Raw genomic sequence first — 21,293 nt, forward strand, 5'->3', positions numbered from 1 at the left:
GATGCTACCTCCCAGGGAATTACCCGTCGGGGCTCTGCTGTCTAATTACAGCGCTGGCTTCTCTCTCCTTCTCCAGGCCTGGGGATGAGGTGAGTTTATCCCACCCCTGTGCCAAAGCACAAGACTGCATCCACCCATTGCCCGACTGTCAAACATGGTGGAAATCATTCAGGAGATTCTGGGCATGCATTCCCATTAGTGCGGTATAGTTACAACATTTGCACATAATAGCAGAGGGAATCGCGGCTTAATTCCTCTCTTCCAGCCTCTCAGAGCACTTCTTCTGTCGCCTGGCCTCACAATGGCCCCACAGGGTCAACAGGAGATGGTCATCCTCACGTCAGGAGGGGAAACGCAGACCAGAAGGTTCGGAAACCTCAGGGACACAGCCAAGAGCGAAGCCGTGCGGGTGGGGGGAGGGGCAGCACTCACAGCACCACGAGGCTGGACAGGTTCCGGAAGGCGTAGTCGGGGATGTGGCCTATTCGGTTCAGGGCCAGGGTCACGGCCTGCAGGGCGCGGAGATTGCCGAGGGCCCTGACGGGGATCTCGGTGAGCGCGTTGTCGTCCAGCCACAGGTGGCGGAGGGAGGACAGCCCCTCGAAGCTCCTGTCCGGGACCAGGGAGATGAGGTTGGCATCGAGGCGCCTGGTGGAGAGAGGGGAGGGTCAGTGCTGGGCCAGTGCAGCCTCCGAGGTGCCTGGGAATAAGGGACCCCGGGGTTCACCTCGGCTCCAAGCCGCAGCTCTTGGCCCTTTCCGCCCTGCATTCCCGTCGGTGACGCAAGACTGGACCCACAGCCCGGTTGTGGACAACAGCGTTCCCCCTGCCACGCTCAAGTTCCTCATCTGTGCTGCGGCTCCCTGCTCTGGGGACGCTGTTCTCCCCAGCCCCGTCCACTCTGAGGCCGGATAACAGAGATGTTCCCACCACGGACACGGGGACAGCTCCTCCCTGGACGTGGCCAAAGGAAACGCCTCCTCAAAACCACAGGCCGCTCCCTACTGCTCGGCCCTGGAGACCCTGCTCCCCGGCTCAGGGGCCCGGGTGTTGGACGGGGCTCCCTTCTTGGCTGATGGCCTACGGGAGGCTCCTGGATGTCAGAACAGGCAGACGGGTGGTGGACGGTCCAGTCTGTCCACAGCCAGAGGGTCCACGGTGGCAGAGGACTTCTGGTGTGAGGTCTCGACACTCTTGGCGGCCAGCAGGACAAGGAGACAGCCCGCGCCAGCTTTTCACAGCCGTGCCCCAGCCACGATGTCCCTGACCAATGCGCCTCCTGGTCCAGGGCTCGGGCTGAAGCCCCATCACCCCATGCAGCTGGTCCCACAGGGACGAGACAAGCTGGCCTGTGGCCGTGGATCTGCCCCTGGACTTTGTTGTCTTGAGGGGCTTTGCACTGAGGCCTGGTCCTCCGTGCGGGCAGATGGCACCTACGTCACGGAAACGCCAGCCCTCAACCACACAGGCCCGAAGGCCCCGTCACGCTGACCCTAAGGAAGACTGGGCGGTGGCGGAGGTGCCTTTCTTCCGTCCCAGCAGCACGAGCCCACGTGTCGACAGCCGGCAGTGCTTCTGTCTGTTCCCTGAGCCGTTTCACCAGTGTCCCTCCCAGCCCTGGGAGAAACCCCCAGGCTCACCAGCAGGGGAGCTGTGGGTGAACAGGCAGACACAGGAGCCTTGGATGGGAGAGCAAACCGACCAGGACAGGCCCCGAAAGCTGCAACTAGGAAAGATCTCCACCCACATCAGACCTGACCTGACGGCCACAGACCCTTCGGTGAGTGCCTGTCACTCGGTCACTGTCGTCAGACCCTCGATGGTCTGACTGTGCTGGTGACCTGGGGACCACAGGTGGGAACAGGCTCCAGGAGCCTTCCCAGGATGGCCTGGCTCGGAAGGCCAGGGTGGGGCCTGGAATCTCTTTCTAAAGAGTGCCCTAGATGTCTCTATGTACAGACAGTTTGCAAAGTGCTGGATAAGCATCGGCTACGAAGAGGACGGTGTCCCCGCCCTTCACAGCTCAGTGGGAAGGTCGGAAGACGTTCCAGCGCAGTGTGATGGCTGGGGAGGCGTTGGGAGTGGCCTCCAGGTGGAGGTGATGTTACATGGAGACCTGGCCGAAGAGGAGGAATCAGCCAGTGGAGGAGGGCGGTGTGTGGGAAAGAGAGCATCTTGCAGGGGACCCAAGCAGCCAGGCCCAGGCGGGGCTTCAGGAAGGGCAAGGGGAAGCCGGAGGGAGCAGGGCAGGTGCAGCCGGCGAGGCAGGCAGGGCTGGAGCTTGAGGGCCCTGCCAGCGATTCTGTGTTGTGTCAGGGAAACGGGGAGCCAGGGAGGGTCGTAAACAAAGAAGGACGTGGCCAGGTTTCTGGTGTTGAGGAGGGGCCAGCCTGGAGGCGGGGAGATGGGCGAAAAGACAGGTGCTCTGCACAAGCACCTCGCCCAGAGAAGGACAGGCACGTCCGTGGGAGCTCGAGGGGTGAAATGACCACTGCAGGGTCCAGACCCCAAAGGGTCCTCTCCTGAAGGAGCCCCTGCTGCCCTGACCGGGGATGTCACGGTGCCGGCCTGGCAAGCCCCCTGGCACGGGGACCGCCCCCGGCAGTTCTAGGAGCCTTTAGCATGCCCAGCAAAGTGCCCCGCACGGGACGCCCCTTCACCTCACGCCCCTGCCCAGCGCGCCACCACAGACCGTCGGAGGCGGCGCCTGAAGCGTCATCCTCATACAGTCGGAGGCCCCGTTCACCAAGCGTGCACTTGCTATGTTCCGGGGCACTGTATGTATCAAGTCATTTAATTTCACAGCCTGTGAGGTTCACATGTTGCAAATGAGAACAGTGAGGCACAGAGGGGTTAAGTTACTTGCGCCAGGTCACACGTCTAGGAAGCGGTGAAGCTGGGATTCAGGCTCAGGCAATCCAGCTGCAGATAACACACCTCTAACCGTCATGCCGTACCGCCAGCACGCTCCCGCGTCCACACGCCTCGCCGATCCCTGTACCAACCTGGAGCTCCTCCCTCTGCCCCATCCACCGTCTCCCGCACCCCGCACTCACACACCGCCTCTCCACCCCATCGAGCAGGCTTGGCCACACTGGCTCCGTCATCGCCCCCCGCCCCCCGCAGCGCCCGCCCCTGGCCCCGGGCATCAGTGGTGCAGCAGATCGTCCTCTGGCAGTGTGGTCCACAGACCCTAAGCTCAGCACCACCGAGGAGCTGGTCGGAAAGGCAGAGTCTGAGGCCTCGTCCCAGACTTTCTGCGTCAGAACCTGAATTCCAACCTGACTCCCAGGTCATCGGTTGGGTCATAAGCACATTAATGTCTCCCAAGCACCGAGCCAGGCCTTCCAGAGCTTCTGACGCTCTGGTCGGCAGCAGGGACAGCTGGACGGGAGAGGGACCCTGAAAGGGGAGCCAGACGTTTCGTCCTGTGGTCAGTGCTCGGCTGGCCCTGGGGCCTTGCTCTGCGGTTCAGTCACCCATCACTCCAGGCCCCGGGCTCCAGCACCTGCTCCTGGGTACGTCATCTCCCACACCCTCCACGACACACCGTTCACAGACAGCAGTGTCCTCAAATAAACAGGGGAGCGACTCCCCAGCCTGGGGTTGGCCGAGGGGACCCGGACAGACCTTCCTACCGGGCGTGGTCTTGCTCTGACACCCGTTCCACCGTGGTGAGGCTCTCACCCTCACCTCGCTCCCGTCCACAGAGACCCCAGCAGATGTCCGGAGGCTCTTCATGGGCCTGGGGAGACCCCCAGTGGGGCAGCACCTTGGTCCCAGCTTTCCCAGAGACCGTGGGCAGGAAGCTGAGCCCTGAGTCCCACTTAGACCACATAGACCGCAGCTGCACAAACGGCCTTAAGGAAGGTAGGATTTAGGCCCGGACAGTGGCGGGTGGGGCTCATGAATGAGGGCCTCAGGCAGGGGACACAGGGCCAGTGTGGATGCGAAGCGGGCACGGACTTCATCATCCCTTAGGAGGTCAAATCCATAAGCCCCCCTCCCCGTGGGACACGGGGGGTCGCGCGGGGCTGCAGCCTGGCTCTCGGCCGCTGCCCTTCCAGGGAGCCTGGGTCCCCGAGGCAGGGGTGCTCCCCCTCCAGGGACAACCGTGACCCCGCAGCGTCATTGCTCCCACTTACGAGCCCTCGTCCTAGGCCAGGTCGGTACCAGGCGTGTGATCCGCATCCTGGCAGCAATGCCATGAGGGGCTCTGAGCGTGCGTTTCACAGAGGGACCAAGGTCGCTAGAGAGCTGGGGTTCCACCCAGGTGTCTGAGCCCAAATCCACGTGCCTCACCCCACGCGACACCAGTCCTGGGGGCGGGAGGAGGGTGAGGACCTGAGCGCCCGGGGAAGCGTCCCGCTGAAGGACAGAGGACAGAGGCGGGTAGCCGGACGCGAGCCGGGACTGGGGCCGGGCAGGGGGGCGGCCTTCACTCGGTAAGCTTGGCGTCCGGGGGCTGCCTCTGTGCGCGTACGTGTGAGCACACACGTGTGCCCTCACACACGCCTGTGCCCGCTTTCACAGGTCACCACGGCCCTGATTAGTCCTGCTGCTGCGCTGGGTGCAGCCCAGGGGCAGGAGGGCTGAGAAGGGCCACCTCTCCCTGGTCGGCCCTCCCATTCACAGGGAAGGGCTGGGCTGGACCAAGGAGAACACCCCGCCTCCGTCCACAGCTCACAAGCTTCAGGCCGTAGGCAGGGGGCCGGGGGGGCAGTGGGGGCTGGGGGAGGCTGAGAGCAGAGGAAGTGTCTGCAGCACCTCCCACCCTGCCCCGATGCTTGGGGACAGGGACGTGCCGAAGGGGGAATCCAGCAAACTGGCAAGTGTTGGAGCTGGGACAGTCGCGGGCGAGGTCGGTCAGGCCTGAGCCTGCGTCTGGGCGGGCCTGGCACAGGTGGGCTCCGTGTGGGCCGCGGACCCAAGGCAGCAGGGCTGGATTTCCCACACAGTAATCCATGTTGCCCACTTAGAGTTGCATTTCGGGTAAATAACAAATCGTTTTTTGTATAAGTAGGTCCCATGCAATATTTGGGACAAGGCCCGGTTAAATCTGAATTTCCAGTAAACAGGAATAACTTTGTAGAGTAAGTAGGTCCTGTGCAGTACCTGCACCTTATGCGGCAGCTCTCACCCTGGGGGTCCTGTGAGCAGGGACTTGGCTAGCAGCCGGGTCTCCTCACAAATCCCTCATTTAACCTGTTGGGCTGGTCTCCTCAGCCGTACACGCTGACTCCCCGCCCATCCGAGACCACTCGGAGGTGAAATGCACACAAAACGCAGGCTCAGAGGCTGCCCCCAGCTGCCTCTCTAACAAGGAGGCTGTGCAGAGGGGCTGGGGGCCCAGGGAGGAGCTCGGCACCTGGCGGCCTCAGGTCCTCCTGAGGTCAGAGCCCCCTTGGAGGAGGGTCCCCAAGGCGCCCAGAGGGGAGTGCGGAGGGGCCGAGAGGAAACCGAGTGGCACCGGCTTCCACTCCCCCTGCCCCTCTCCTGTGTGGGGCGGCCCCCTGCCCCCAGCAACCTCTAGCCTCTAGGAACCCTCCTGCGGACCCTGCCCAGCCCCTGGCAGGCCGGGTGTCCTCCAAGCAGCCCCCACCCCTCATGGGCCTGGGGAGACCCCCAGTGGGGCAGCACCTTGGTCCCAGCTTTCCCAGAGACCGTGGGCAGGAAGCTGAGCCCTGAGTCCCACTTAGACCACATAGACCGCAGCTGCACAAACGGCCTTAAGGAAGGTAGGATTTAGGCCCGGACAGTGGCGGGTGGGGCTCATGAATGAGGGCCTCAGGCAGGGGCCCTCATTCATGAGCCCCAGTCTGGGTTCCGGCTCCCGGGTCCCGTGCTCGAGGGTGGGAGGGGCGCCCCCTGCTCTGGGGAGGGGCACAGCTGAGGAGCTGGTCCAGCTCTCTGGCAGGGAGGAAGACGGCAGTTATGCCACGGAGCCCTGGAGTAAAGCCAACAGCCCGAGCTCCCACGGGGGCTGGGCTCCGCTCCCCGGGAGGCTGCTGGCCAGCAGGCACCTCACAGGCCGGTCCGGGCCTGCCTGGGCTCTGGGGAAGCCGCGGAGCCTCTCCAGAGCCAAGCGGCTCCCCGTGCTCCCCCAGGAGGCCAGGAGGGAGGGCTGGGCCCCTGCTCTCCAAGCCCTGCAGGCGCAGGCAGAGGCCTGGTCCCGCTGACAGAAGGGGAGGGAGGAGAGACCCCAGCTGGGAGCCCGTGGCAGCAGAAGACGTGGAGCTGGGACCCTGCTCACCGACAGTGACAGAGACCGGAAGAGCGGGGGTGCAGACGCAGACCCTGTTCCATCGGAGCTTGAAGGAGCCTCCCGCCCCACTCAGCTCACCAGAAGGGCCAGGAGCCCAGAGAAGGAGGGAGAATTGCCCGAAGCGGGGAAGCGGCAGGGCTGGACTCAAGCGTAGGGCTTCTTTCCAGCAGCCTGGGTCCCTATAAGGACGGCACCTCTCTGAGCTGCAGGAGGCACACTCCCACTTGGAGACCAAGGTCGCTTACAGCCCGCAGAGCACTAGGGTGACCGAACAGGCCCTCTCTGCAAGTTCTTTCTCTAACCCTTCCTATGTCCTACCAGATCTTAGTCAAACTCAAGACAGAGGGACAGATTCGGGGCTCCTAGTGGGCCATCAGCTGATCCACTTGTTGTCACCAGGTATCCATTCAAAAGGCATCAGGCATGGTACCTGCTCTCTGAGCGCAGTCCCCAGGGAGGGTCCCCTGGTCTATTCTGCTCCAGTGGCTGCAGGGTCTCTCCAACTTTGAGCCACGCCACGTGGAGGTCCAGCGGTTGTAGGACACAGCCCTTAGGAGCGGAGAGGGACTGACACCCCTGAGGCCCAGCGGGCCCAGCAGAAAAGACGAAAAAGAAAGGTGAAAGAAGGTGAAAAGAGAAAGAAAGCAGCCACTTTGGACCCAGTGACCCTGTGCACGAGGCAGCCGTTGACACCGGGGGGCCACCGTGAAGGTGAGGGCTCGGGGACAGACTGGCACCTGCTGAGCCGCAAGGACGTGCCTGGGCCTCCCGCAGGCAGTGGGCCCCAGTCTCCCACGTCAACACCGCCGCCAGTGCCGGCCTCCAGCCTCAGCGGGAGGGCATGGGGCTCCCAGGGGGAAGGCTTGCCGGAAGGGCTCCACCACCTGGGCACCAAGCAGACACGACCAGCTGTCGCCCAGGTATCACTACACATGGACACTCTCACCGCTCCCTGGGAGACCGCAGCCTGCACGCCCACCCCCCGAGAAGGCCTCTGCGCTCTCCCAGGGCTCTCACAAAGCCACTACCGCAGCCCCCCAAACACCAGGCTCCCCAGATGCCCCTCATCACAGGAGTCTCAGTTCAGCCAGTATCAGTCCCTTAGCCCTCGATTCCATCGGAGTGGATGAACTTCAATCCCGATGGACTGAGACCTTCCATCCGATGGAGTGCACGGAACACACTAAGCGCTCATCAGCGCCGACGGCTAGGCCAGCCCTGGGCTCGGCTCTGGGTTCCAGCGTGAGCTGCACACAGCCCCTCTCTTAGACTACGAAGCTCTCAGACTATTTATTATTTAATGAAGCAACACAAAAACGTCAGCCAGCGTTTCCTGAGAGCTAGTCGCCACCAGGCGCGCTAGCGTTTCACATACACTTGCATGTTGAATCTCCACCCCAGCCCTGTGGAGTTGGAAGCTCGTACTTCTCACCTGGCCTGCAGGAAAGTGGGCTCAGGGGTGAAACCGTGGGTCTGACTCCAAAGTCTGTGGCTCCAAACCCACGGCTGGTACTTGGTCAAGTGAGCCCGTGGAAAACACTCTGCAGCTGGGACCCGCCCTCTGCCTGCGGGAAATCCAGTAAGGCCTCACAGAGGAGGTGACGTTTGAGCTGGTTCCCAGGGGAAGAGTTTTCTGAAGGGCGAGGGGGCGGGGCCTCTGGTCCCCTCTGAGACAGCACTTCCGATGATGCCGGCTGCCGCCTCCTGCCTCCGGGGCACCTGCGGCTCTTGACCACCTGAAGGGAGGCTGGTGCCCCTGAGGAAAGGAGCCTCTATGTTTATTTCATTTTAATTGACACACATGCCTAGCGTTCCCTAGAGGCTTCAGGCAGCCAACCCCACCCCCGTGGCCCACAAGCATTTCAGGACGATTAGAATTTTACCACTTGGACACAATTCCTTTTTTAAAGAATGGAAGTTGCCGATAGTGTTTTTAGAAATCTGGCAGACATTATTAGGTAGCCTTTTAATTTCAATGGAGATTATAGCTTTCTGAGAGAAACTTCTGGAACTGGGACACAGACTTGGAATGCAGGGAGCTTTGGGCAGAAGGATGGGAAGGATGCTCAGTGTAGGTGGGAGGAAGGCCAAGGCCAGCTCTGGACTTTTGACCATTACCACGCTTTTCTCTGATCAGACGGGAAGATCCCTGGGGGCATGGGCTGTGTCCTCTCCCTGCAACTTGCCAAGTGGGCATTCAATGCCCAAGTGGGCATTCATCTGTGTGGCTTTTGTTTGTTTTGATGGAGTTTTGAGCGCTTCCAGCACTGTTCATAGGACTGCCTACCGAGAAGAGACCAGTCACAGGGTGAGAGCTGAAAGGGACCCCCGCAACCAAGGAGGAAAGGGGTCAAGGACGGTCAAGGTCACAGAGCAAAGGGAGGGCGGAGCCAAAGAAGGCGGTGGGCCTGGAGCCAGTTTCCCTTCCCTCCTGCCCTGGTCCACTGGGGAGCACACGGCACTCACCCTTCTCTGCCCCACAGACAGGGCCCGGTTTAGCCTCCCAGAGACCCCAAGGGGGACGGCCACTCCTGCCCCGCGTCATGGCCAAGGTCTCGTGAAGAGCTGGGGTCCCACTGCCCGGCCTCCCGGGGTGTGCACGACGCTGAGTCCAGAAGTGAAAACTCTTGGGGGTTGGAACCCCGAGCATCCCAGCGGGAGGAAGCGTCCTAAAGTGACAGACAGCGTCGGGGGGGGCAGAGCGGACGCTGACGTCTAGGCCCCCAGAAGCTTAAAGTCGAGCTTTGCTGCAGGGGCGGGGGTGGGGGTACAGGAGACGGAGCCTTAATTAATCTCTGTGTCCCCCCTCAGCGGAGGGGAGGGTTAGGGCCACACCGCTCACCGCCTCTCCCCACACAGGAAAGTCTGCGTCTGTCATTAGCTCTGATTTATGTCACCTAATGAGATCCTTCCCCTCTCGCTGTCAGCCTCTCAGCAGATCAAAGGGAGGATATTAAGACAAAGCCGATTCCAACCGGTCCTCTGAGCTCTGCTCACGCCCGAGCCACCCTTCCCCTCCACCCACCAGGAGAGTGATGGATGGGTGAGAACCCCAGGAGCAGAGACAGCTTCCTTTGTGCACATCAAAGGTGACACCTGAGCCTTCCTCCAGGCTATTCCGCGTGTTTAATCGGCAGCAACATATAAGAATAATTACCTGCCCTCCGTGGGGGAGGCAGGGAGGAGCCTCCGTGAGCAGCCTTTACCAGCTTCCCCTGAGGACACCGAAGGCCAGCCCTGTGGGTGATAGCCCCAGAATCCGGGGTGGGGACTCCGAAAGGCACCCATCCACGCCCCCGCCTCCCGCCGCCGGATTCCAGACAGCAGGCTGGCTTCCGTGGGCCTTCCTGGGCCGTCTGAGGCGTGGCTGCCTGGGGCCAGGGCTCGGCAAGGAGCGCTATGGCTGCTGGGGGAGGAGGCAGACAACCCGTCCAGGGAGGTGCAGAGATGTCCGAGGTTCCGGGAACACGTGCAACACCCCAGTGTCCTAAAGGCCATCCCACCAGACTCTGCAGCAGCAGGTGCCACGGAAAAGCGTGCCGTGGGGGATGGAGAGAAGACGCCGGTTCTGCGCCCCTAACCCAGGGTCCGGTCGTCCCTCCTGCCGAGGGCCCCTGGCTCCCCGCGGACCAGTGTGGGAGCCGGGAGGCCACAGCTGCGGGGGGTCAGTCCTTTCCCCCCAGCCCCTACCTCCCGCCCCTCCACCGACCCCTGTCCGTCCAGCCATCCACTCAGAACCACCCCCACGTTCTGGGCTCGTCTTCCTCCTGCTCCGTCACCTACGGCTTCCGGCCAACCCTCAACTCTTTAGCTTGGGCTTCAAGAGCCCGTCCCCGGAATGACTCTCGCATCAGCCTCGTTTCTCAGAAGGGCCCCCCGTTCTCCACCTCATCTGGGAAGTATGCCTCTCTCTCTCCCCACTTCCTGTCCCGAGTTCATGGTTTATTCACCTCTGCACCTCCGTAAAGGTCGGTGCCCTTCCTTGCACTAGGCCCCCCTCCTCCCCCTCGGGGGCCCCCGACGCCCGTCACCTGCTCGGGCCTCACGGATTGACCCGTGAGCACCCTGCACCTCCACCCGCGCTGAAGCCCTCGACACGGGAGACTAGCCATAGGCCTCTCCCCTGGCCCAGGAGACAGGTCAGACACTCCAGTAGTTCCCAGTTAAAACAGGAAAATGTAACCACCTTCCCACTACGACACCTATGGAGACACTGAAAAAGACGAAACCTTAGACCTTGACCAGAAGCAACACTTAACTAGAATCTGACATCTCTGCTGGCCCTGAGGCCAGTGGAACTGAGGAAAACAGCCAGGAATGAGTGGTTTTCATCTGTTTTGCTCTGTGAAACAGAGGAGCCCCCAGCCTTAGACGGAAGGCGGAAGGCACGTCCCCCCTTCCCCGTTTCTTCGGAATCGCGTTCCAGAAAACTGCACAGCCGCCTCCCCTGACTGTGTGAGCGACGCGTTTCCAGGCAGCCAGGGCTCCAGCCCCGCCCCCGGCGCCCCAATCCCCACTCCTGTGTCCACTCAGAGACCCCGATTCCCGAAAACAACACGGCAGGAGGGAGGGGCGGGGGGAGGGTGGCACCTGCATCCTGGGAGGCCAGGGCCACCGCGCAGGAGGACAGCCTGAGTCAGGCATCTTGAGACAAAGCAGTTCTGGCCGTGGCTCCACTGTGGCATCACTTGCGGAGCCGGTAAACCTCTGGTGCGTGGGCCGGACCCAGAACCCCTGAGTCGTCGGTTCAGGGTGGAGCCTAAGCATAGCGTTGTTTAACATTTCCTCTGGTGCGTCTAACGTTCAGCCCGGGAGCAAACCTTCACACCATGCAGTCCTCGGTGCAGTGAATCAGAGAACCACCCGCTGGGTGAGGTGGAGGCTTCCACGCAGGACACCAGAGCTACGAGCCCCTGATTGGGTGTTGAAAACGGCCTGGGGGTCACACACACCGACCTGCTTCCCATCCGTGTATCTGAGAAGCTGACTGAAACAGCCCTGGACGATGGAGAGCCAAACCGTGGGGAATCCACATTGCCTCCTGGTGACAAACACCACGTGTACATGCACACAGTGGACTATTATTCAGCCCTTAGAAGGAAGGAGATTCTGACACCTGCCACCACGCGGATGAACCTGGAGGACACGATGCTGAGTGAAACAAGCCAGACACCCAAGGACAAATACTGTGCGATTCCACTCACATGAGGTCCCTGGAGTAACAAATTCACAGAGACAGAAGGAGGAAGGGTGGGGGCCAGGGGCTGGGTGGGGGGCTGGGGAGTGAGCGCTTAGCAGGTGCAGAGTTTCAGTTTTGCAGGACGGAGGGAGGTCTGGGGATGGATGGGGGCACGGTGACACAGTGTCGTGATGCACTTAATGCCACTCAACTGCACACTTGACTATGGTTAAGACGGAACATGTTATGTTATATAGATTTAACCACGATTTTTTTGTTTTAAATTTTTATTGGCGTATAGCTGATTTACAATGTTGTGTTCGTTTCAGGTGTACAGCAAAGTGCATCAGTTATACGTATACATACCTCCACTCTTTTTAGATTCTTTTCCCATATAGGTCATTACAGAGTATTGAGTAGAGTTCCCTGTGCCACACAGCAGGTCCTTATTAGTTACCTATTTTATATATAGTAGTGTGTATATGTCGATCCCAATCTCCCAATTTATCCCCCCCTTACCCCCCGGTATCCATACGTTTGTTTTCTACATCTGTGACTCTATTTCTGTTTTGTAAATAAGTTCATTTGTACCACAGTATTGCTGGTTTGTGTATAACTACATCTTTTTAAATAAAATTTTTTAAAAGAGAAAGGAAGTAGTTTAAAGCAACAATTTTTTTAAATTCTGAAGAACATGAACATGTAATAGCATCCTGAAACCCAGGAAAAGATCAAATCTCTAAAAATAACTTATTACTAGACTGAGAATAAAAACATTCTCAATAAGGTACAGGAAATGATGACGTCGGTGAACAGGAATAGACACGCATAGGAGAGAAAAGGCGGAGGCGCAGGAACAACAGCACAAAACGGGGAAAAGGAAGGTAAACTTCAAAGGCGAACTGAAATGTGAGTGGAGCTGGGTGGGCAGGGAAGGTGCAGGAAGGGCAAGTTGAAAGAGCAAAATTGGAACACGCGTCCCAGGTGAGAGTGAGCGGAGCCAGCACCGCAGAGAGTTAAGCGGCCGTGAGAACAGGATGGGACGCTGCCCCTGACGTCGAACACTGGTCAGAACAACGAGACCAAAGTCGTGAAAACAGAGATCAGCCGAGCAGGAGAGAGGATTAAATCTGAACTTGAGAACTGCAGGTATTCAGAAGATTAACCCACAGCGCACGGAGCAGAAGCACAGCACAGCTATAATTTTCAAAAATTCTTTGCAGCTGAAGAGAATGTATTTTATAAATGTTTATTGTGTTCCAGGCAAACTGAAGGAAAAGTGATTCCTACCCAGACACATTCTGGCTAAACTTTAAATTGTAAAGATAAAGGGAAAAACTTCCATAAGCATTCATAAGGAAGACACATGCTCTTCTCTGAGGAAAAAATGATGAGGACAACCTCCGAATTTTCTGGCACACCACGTGCCACGGGAGAAACTGAGCTACATCGACAGGATTCTGAGAAAAATACATAATGATCCATGAATCTTATATCCAGTTATTTTGACAATTATATGTGAAGTCCACAAAAATATATTCTCAAATATGTAAGGGATCAGAAAATGCACTGAATGGGATTTTTTTTGGGGCCGGAGTTAGGTGTAGCCTCATAAAATAAAACTAAAGGCCATGTTATAAAACAAATAGATGAGCAAAATATAACAGAAAAATGGACGGGAACTTTCCTTATCAAACATTAAAATACCAAAAAACAAAACAAAACTCCAAACATTAAAATACCTAATTAAACAACCATTTGAGCTTATAAATAAGTACAGCAAGATCGTAGGATTCAAGATCAATACACAAAAATCAACTGTACTTCTACACACCTGCAGTGACCAATCCCAAAGTGAAATTGAGAAAACAATTCATCTTTAGCAAGTGGCGTTGGGAAAGCTGGACAGCTGCATGTAAATCAGTGAAGTTAGAACTCTCCCTTACACCATACACAAAAATAAACTCAAAATGGCTTAAAGACTTAAATATAAGACATGACACCGTAAAACTCCTAGAAGAGAACAGGCAAAACATTCTCTGACATACACCGGACCAATGTTTGCTTAGGCCAATCTCCCAAGGTAATTGAAATAAAAGCAAAAATAAACAAATGGGACCTAATCAAACGCACAAGCTGTTGCACAGTGAAGGAAACCATGAACAAAACAAAAGGACAATTTCCAGACTGGGAGAGAACATTTGCAAACGATGCAGTCGACAGGGGCTTAAATTCCAAAATATACAAAGAGCTCATACAACTCCATAACAAAACAACAAACAACCCAATCAAAAAATGGGCAGACATTTCTCCAAAGAAGGCATACAGATGGCCAACAGGACGTGAAAAGATGCTCAACATCGCTAATTATTAGAGCAGCAGTTCCCAACATTTTTGGCACCAGGGACCAGTTTCATGGAAGACAATTTTTCCACGGATGGGGGGATGGTCCAGGTGGTAATATGAGCGATGGGGAGCGGTGGGCAGCGGCAGATGAAGTTTCACTCACTCGCCCACCGCTCACCTCCTACTGTGCGGTCCAGTTCCTAACAGGCCGCAGACCGGTACTGGTCCGTGGCCCTGGGGGTCGGGGACCCCTGTATTAGAGAAATGCAAATCAAAACTACAATGACGTATCACCTCACACCGGTCAGAATGGCCATCATTAAAACGTCTACAAACAATAAATGCTGGAGAGGGTGTGGAGAAAAGGGAGCCCTCCTACACTGTTGGTGGGAATGTAAATTGGTACAGCCACTGTGGAGAACAGTATGGAGGTTCCTTAAAAAACTAAAAATAGATCTACCATATGATCCAGCAATCCCACTCCTGGGCATATACCTGGACAAAACCCTAATTCGAAAAGATACATACGCCCCTATGTTCATAGCAGCACTATTCACAATAGCCAAGACATGGAAGCAACCTAAGTGTCCATCAACAGATGAATGGATAGAGAAGATGTGGTACATATACACAAGGGAATATTACTCAGCCATAAAAAAGAATGAAATAATGCCATTTGCAGCAACATGGATGGACCTAGAGATTATCATACTAAGTGAAGTAAGTCAGAGACAAATATCATATGATATCACTTATATGTGGAATCTAAAATATGATACAAATGAACTTATTTACAAAACAGAAACAGACTCACAGACATAGAAAACAAACTTATGGTTACCAACGGGGAAAGGAGTTGGGGATAAATTAGGAGTTTGGGATTAACATATACACACTACTATATATAAAATAGATAAACAATAAGGACCTACTGTATAGCACAGGGAACTATATTCAATATCTTGTAATAACCTATTATGAAAAAGAATACATATACGCATATATATAACAATCATTTGCTGTACACAGGAAACTAATACAACATTGTAAATCAACTATATTTCAATAAAAAAGAAAACAATTCAATTTTCAATAACATCAACGCAAATAGGAATAAATTTAATAAAAAGTACAAAGTCTATACTTTGAAAACCATAAAACATTGTTGAAAGAAATTAAAGAATATCTAAATAAATGGAAAGACATATTCATGGACTGTTAAAATGGCAACCCTCCCCAAACTGATCTATAGATTCAACACAACCGCTATCAAACTCCCAGTGGCCCCCTTTTTTTTTTCAGAAATTGCCAAGCAAATCCTAAAAATCCATATGGAAATGCAAGGGAGACAGAATAGTTAAAACAATCATGAAACAGAAAAACAAAGTTGGATGACTCACACTTTCTGATTTCAAAACTTACTACAAAACTACAGTCATCAAAACTGGATGTGTAGGCACTTCCCTGGTGGTGCAGTGGTTAAGACTCCGAGCTCCAGGGGCCCGGGTTCAATCTCTGGTCAGGGAACTAGATCTCACATGCATGCTGGAACCAAGGAGCACGACTGCCGCAACTAAGACCCGGTGTAACCAAAAAATAAGTTAATTAATTAATTAATAAAAAAAGAAAAAGAAAAAGACTGGATGGTCTATAAGGATAGACGTATAGGTCAACTGAATAGAACTGAGAATCCAGAAATACATTCATACATTTATGGAAAATTGATCACAAACAAGGATGCTAAGACAATTCAATGGGTGAAAGAAGAGTCTTTTCAAAAAACAGCCTTTGGGGTGATGAAATGGTTTGTTGAACTCTCCATCTGCGTGCAGAAGAATGAAATTGGACCTCTGTCTCACACCTTATACCAAATGGACTCAAAACAGATCAAAGGCCCAAAACTATAAGACTCTTAGAGGAAAACGTAGCTATAAGTCTGCCTGACCTTGGATTAGGCAACAGTTTCTTCAACAAAACAACAAAAGAACGAAGAAAAAAAAAAGAAAGAAAACACAGATAAATTGGATTTCATCAAAATTAAAACTTTTGTTCTTTAAAGGACACTATCAAGAAAATGAAAAGACAAGACTCAGAATGGGAGAGAAGATATTTGCACATCATACATCTGGTAAGGGACTTGTATCTGGAATATTTAAAGAACTGTTACAAATCAACAACAGAAAAAGGCCATCCAGTTTTAAAATAGGCAAAGGATCAGAACAGAGATTTCTCCAAACAAGATAAACAAATGGCCAATAAGCACATGAGAAGATGCTCAACACCATTAGTCGCTAGCATGTGTAAATCAAAAGCACGACGAGACACCACTTCACACCCACGAGGAAACTATAATTACAAAGACAGTAAGTACCAAGTGTGGACACGGACATAGGGACATCGCTGGCGGGAAGGTGAGATGCTGCAGCCACCTTGGAAGATAGTTTGACAGGTCTCCAAACAGCCGTCCATAGAGTTACCATGTGACCCAGCAATTTCACTCCTGGTTATACACCCGAGAGAACTGAAAACACATCCACACAAATGTTCACAGCAGCATTACTCACAATAACCAAAAAGTGAAAACAACCTAACATCTACCAACTGGTAACAGGTAAACAGATCGTGGTCTATCCACACAGTGGAATATTATTCAGCCATCAAAAGGAGTGAAGTACCGATAGATCCGCGAATACACACCTGGGCAAATGTTGACAACATGCTAAGTGAAAGAAGCCAGACACAAAAAGCTACGTTTTGTACGATTCCATTTATAGGAAATGTCCGGAACAGGCAAAGGCAGAGAGACAGAAGGTAGATTAGAGGTCTCAGGGGCTGGGGCGTGGGGAGCGGAGATGGGGAGTGACAGCTCACGGGGATGGGTTTCTTTTGGGGAGATGACGATGTGCTGGAATTAGAGAGTGCTAATGGCTGCACAAGTGTGTAAACATGCTAAAAACACTCAACTGTCTACTTCTAAAGGGTGAATCTTACGCTGTGAATTACATCTCAAATTTTAAAAGTACTTAAAGCTAAAACAATGACCCCAGTGCTAGGTTACTACAGTCTCGAAGGAACAATAAAACAGGCCCCAACACAATTTGTAAAGATTTAACATATCATGAAGGAAGCGTGTGTTTGTGAGGGTATGTGGTTTCAGAGAGAAATGCAGACATGTTAACAAGCATCGTGTCTGGGAGGTAGAACTGTGGGTGACTTCTATTTTCTTTTTATTTTCTGTATTTTCTAAATTCTCTACAATGAGTCAGAACAAAAACAAACATGTTTTTTAAAAACAAACTGTGTCAGTGTATAATTAAATCCCAGGCTCTGTTGCGCTCGGCTGGGGATGGCGCCTGTGTGGGGTGGGGCTCGGGGAGGGGAGGATTGGGGGGGAGCAGGAGAAGCCTCATTCTCTGCGGCCACTGCTGGGGTCCAGGCTCTGCCCTGCACGGCCTCCTCCAGGCTGCCAGCCAGGCCTGCACCAAGGCTGCCTCCTCCAGGTCCAGCGCTGCCCCCAGCCCCCCAGTTCACAGTCACTTCTCTGCCCAGCCTGCTCCCCTCCCGGCAGGGCTGCCCTTTTCTCTCTGCTGCTCACCTTTCATTCTACCTTCGAAGCCCAGCTCGGGTGCTTCTCCTTGTGGGGCTCTGCTGCTCCTCCAGCCAGGAGGGACCCTCGCATCGTGAAGGTCCTGCTCATCTCAGAAGCCGGCTGCCAGGCCCCCGAGAGCAGCAGCTCTGTGACTCAGTGTATCCTAACGGCCACAGTTAGACCCAGAGGCCGGGGGTTCTCTAAAGCCCTAAAAGCTTTGGGCATTGATTTCGAGGCGTTTTATGTGCGATGACAGTGTGTCCTTTGGGCCCTTGCTCTTGGTTCCAGGTAGATTCATGGCTACGCTGCCAGCCCAGCGATGCCCCTTTTGACTTTGGACCAAACCAAAGGCCGTGTTGTCTGGAAACTGTGACAAGATTGACGCAGAAAAGCTCCCGGTTCCCATTTTATGAAGACCTTAGTTTGGACCAACTGGAGATTATCGTGGCCGCGGAGGATGAATTTGGGTTTGCAAGTCCTGATACGGATGTGGAAAAGTTAACATGTCCACAAGAAGCTGCAGGTCACACTGCAGATCAGAAAGATGTACACGAACAAAGTATCAGACCTCTTCTCCGCTGAGAGAGGACAGAGGGTCCCGGGAGCGTCTGGACACGAGAACACATTGGTATTTAAATTCCCCAGGTGTTTTGCCCTTTAAAAGTAAAGCTATGAAAAAGGAGAGACAAAAAGAGAAGAAACTAGCCATCAAACTCCTCACCTATGCAGAAGACTGGAAGGACCTGCACTTCAGATGAGCTCAGATTCAAACCCCAGCTTGTACGCTCGTGGCTGCACGGACCTGCTGTGACCATGTCCTAACCTCCCCCTGACGGTCACTCGCTGAAGCTGGTGTCTGACTGGCCTGGTGCGCGTGCTGACCGCCATGGAGGGAAAGCGGTGAGGGCCTCACACTCACTCCGCAAAGGGGCGACCGGCCCCTCAGGAGGACCCCACCTGGTTCTGCAGCAAAGCCTGATGGGAGTGAAGGCCCACCGCTCCAGCCCCCACGGTCCCAGGGTCCCTCACGTGGAGTCTGCAGGCCCCATGGGTCAGTCTAATAATAAGCCTCATCACAGCAACGCCCTGCGCGTGCACTTGGGACCCTCCCGGCAGAACACGGAGCATCTCAGGAAGCTTCAGAGCAGTCATTTTATCATCCCCGGTTCGCAGCTTACAGAACCACGGCTCAGGATGTGCAGACAACTTTCACCTAGAAAGAGGTGGAACTGGCTTCCAAAGACAAGCAGCAGCGATTTCAGAGAAAGACCCTGGAATCACACACACCCCTCGCAGCTGAAAGGACACGGAGCCTGCGGGAGCCCCCAGCCCAGCCCACCCAGGGTCAGCAGATACGTGAGGTCTGGCCACTGGCCACGCCCCCCGAGCCTCACCTCCCTTCTCCCTCTGACTCCCAGACTCCAAGTGGCTGGGGCAGTCAGATCCAGGACACCGGTGAGGTCTCACCAGGGAGAGATGGGCCAAGAAGGGTCCCGTCTGCCTGGGTTGGCATGGACCAACCTTTCTCAGAACTCTCCAGACTTGCCATAAGGTCACCACTTAGCATCCCATCCCCACCACATGCCGCCCTGACCCCCACTCTGAAAGAGATCTGTAGATAATACCTAAAGGGCATTTACTATGTCTGCACCCACACCCTGCCCTCCCCACCGATCTTAATTCTGATTATGTTCTCCTCCAGCCCCGGCAGTCAGTAGCAGTTGGCAGGCTCCAGGTCAGCACCAGCAAAGACAAGAGAGCTCTGCCTGGATCCTTCCTGCTCTGCTCTGCTCGGGCCAGGGCCTCCCCTCCTGCCGTCCTGGTTGTGAGAACTGAGGATGCCTGGTTCTGGTACTCAGTGTACTCAGCAGACTCAGAGTCAGATGGAATCAGTCTAGGAGGACTTCCTGGAGGAGGTGTGTTGCACTGATTCAAGCAGTAGAGAGGCAAATCCTGGCAGAAAGGAAGAGGAAAAGCATCCTAGCCTGAGGAACAGCTCCAGCCCACGCTTGGAGGTAGGCGGGGACAGGTTTGGGGAGCTAGGGACACGATGGGGTAAGTGACCTGGCTGGAGTGGGTAGAGAGCAGGTATAGGCACACCGACGTGAAAGCAGGTGTAACTCATAGCAAGACTTGTCCTGCTGGCCCTGAGGTCTGTGGTTTCTGGTCAGAGGAGCAATATTATGAAAGTGGTGCTATCCAATGACTTGGGGGAGCCTTGGGCCCACCCTCACCTGGCCCCTCCGACCCATTCAGCCCCAGCAAGCAGCAGGACTAAGAACTGGGGAGACAGCTGGCTTCCAGCACCGCCACGCCCGGCCCCCAGGCATGCTCTCCCCCTCCGTTTCCCCCCACTCCAGATGTTCGGAGGGAGGGTTTTACCGCAGGCGCAGGTTAGTAGATGTGCAGCTGAGGGGCCGGTTAACAGGGCCAGAGAAGCACGCTGGGCCTGGGGCTGGGGCTGGGGCTGGGGCCGAGGCAGCTGCGGCGGCCCAGAAGGCCTGGGGGCTCCCTGAGAAGGCCTGCAGCCCCAGCTGAGGAGCACGAAGGAAGGGGACTGGGAGAGGGGGTCCAGCCTCCTGGCTCCCGGCTGAGATGCATCGCGTCCAGACTCTTCATCCCCACCCCCGCCCCACCCTGAGCTCCGGAAATTATGACCCTCCTGGTCCAGCCGCTTCATAGAGTAAGGCCCACGTTGCCCACAGGGGCAGGGACCATCCCTAAGTGGCAGGTAATCCTAAATAATGTTATTCTTGGCTTTGGAAGGCATTGCATGGCTTTTTTTAAAAAAAAATAACAAGTTTATTACCCACCTCTGTTTTATCTGGGCAGATCCAGGCGCTAACGTGCAGACCCTGACAGCACGCGGCCAGGGCCCGTGGCAGCGTCCACGCCAGCCTGCGACCGTGCTCTGCTGGCTCTGCCCGGGGCTGCTGTCATTCCCTGACTCCCTTCCAAGCTCGGCCTGCCCGCCGCCTCCCCCGACAGGGCCAGTGGAGGGCAGGAAGGCCCCCAGGACGCCCTCCTTCCTCGAATGCCTGGGTGTTCTGAGGAAGCTTCCAGAGGAAGGCGGGAGCAGCAAATGTTGGCAGAAAGACGGTCCACTTAAGAAGCAGACACACCTGAGTCTAAATGCCAGCTCCCGTTCCTACCCCGGTGCATCGCTGGCCGGGCTGCCTCACCTCTCTGCCCCGTTCTGCATTCATTTGTTTATACGTTTATAAGCAAAGATGCCTGAGCGCGTGCATGGGCCAGGCACGGTACCAGCGGCGGGGAGTCCTGAGTAAAAGGAGGGACAGTGTCCACCCTCATGAAACTCAGAGGGGACGGAGAAAGGAAGAAAGAGGATGAAGCAGACGAGCGGGACGCTCTGGCAGTGCGGGGTGGCGGGGCCCTGCGGAGTGAATGTCGGGGCAGAAAAGGCTTCCTGCGGGCTGCACGGCCCCCCCGAAGCCCGGGCAGGGGAGCAGGACACACTTGCTCAGTGGGTCTGCCAGCGGTGGCAGGTGGCAGCTCAGCAAGGAGCTTTGTCCTCAGGGTGTCGGGAGCCACGGGGATTTTAAGCGGTGTGTGTGTGTGTGTGTGTGTGTGTGTGTGTGTGTGAGACACGATCAGGTTTGTGTTTTAAGGTCCGTCAGACTCAGAGTGGGGAAGATCGGGATGAGTCCAGCACGAAGTGGGGGACCGGCTGGGAGGCTGCTGCACCCCGGGCAGGGGCGATGGCGGACAGTGATGGCCGCCAAGTCATGGATCAGGAAAGTAAGTGACGACACAGAGGCTGGGGCTGGAACGCCCTCAGGAGGGGCGTCAGGGGTGTTCAGCTCGAGGTCGGCTTGGCCACCCACGCGAGACTCCACCAGCAGCCCACGCAGCAGCCCAGGCTGCAGGCACGGGCTCGAGAGGGACGAGGAAAG

The 21,293-nt window shown here is 55.5% G+C and overlaps 1 protein-coding gene across 1 annotated transcript in view; it reads right to left on the minus strand.

Annotated features, from left to right (window-relative positions):
• LGR6 (leucine rich repeat containing G protein-coupled receptor 6) overlaps positions 1-21,293 on the minus strand; it is a 95,926-nt gene that overhangs the window by 36,234 nt on the left and 38,399 nt on the right. The window contains exon 5 of the mRNA XM_030844414.2: positions 433-648. Within this exon, the coding sequence (XP_030700274.2) occupies positions 433-648 (216 nt within the window). The remainder of the gene's footprint in view (positions 1-432; positions 649-21,293) is intronic.

Source organism: Globicephala melas, chromosome 1 (genome assembly GCF_963455315.2).
Source record: "Globicephala melas chromosome 1, mGloMel1.2, whole genome shotgun sequence".
NCBI classification, from domain to species: Eukaryota; Metazoa; Chordata; class Mammalia; order Artiodactyla; family Delphinidae; genus Globicephala; species Globicephala melas.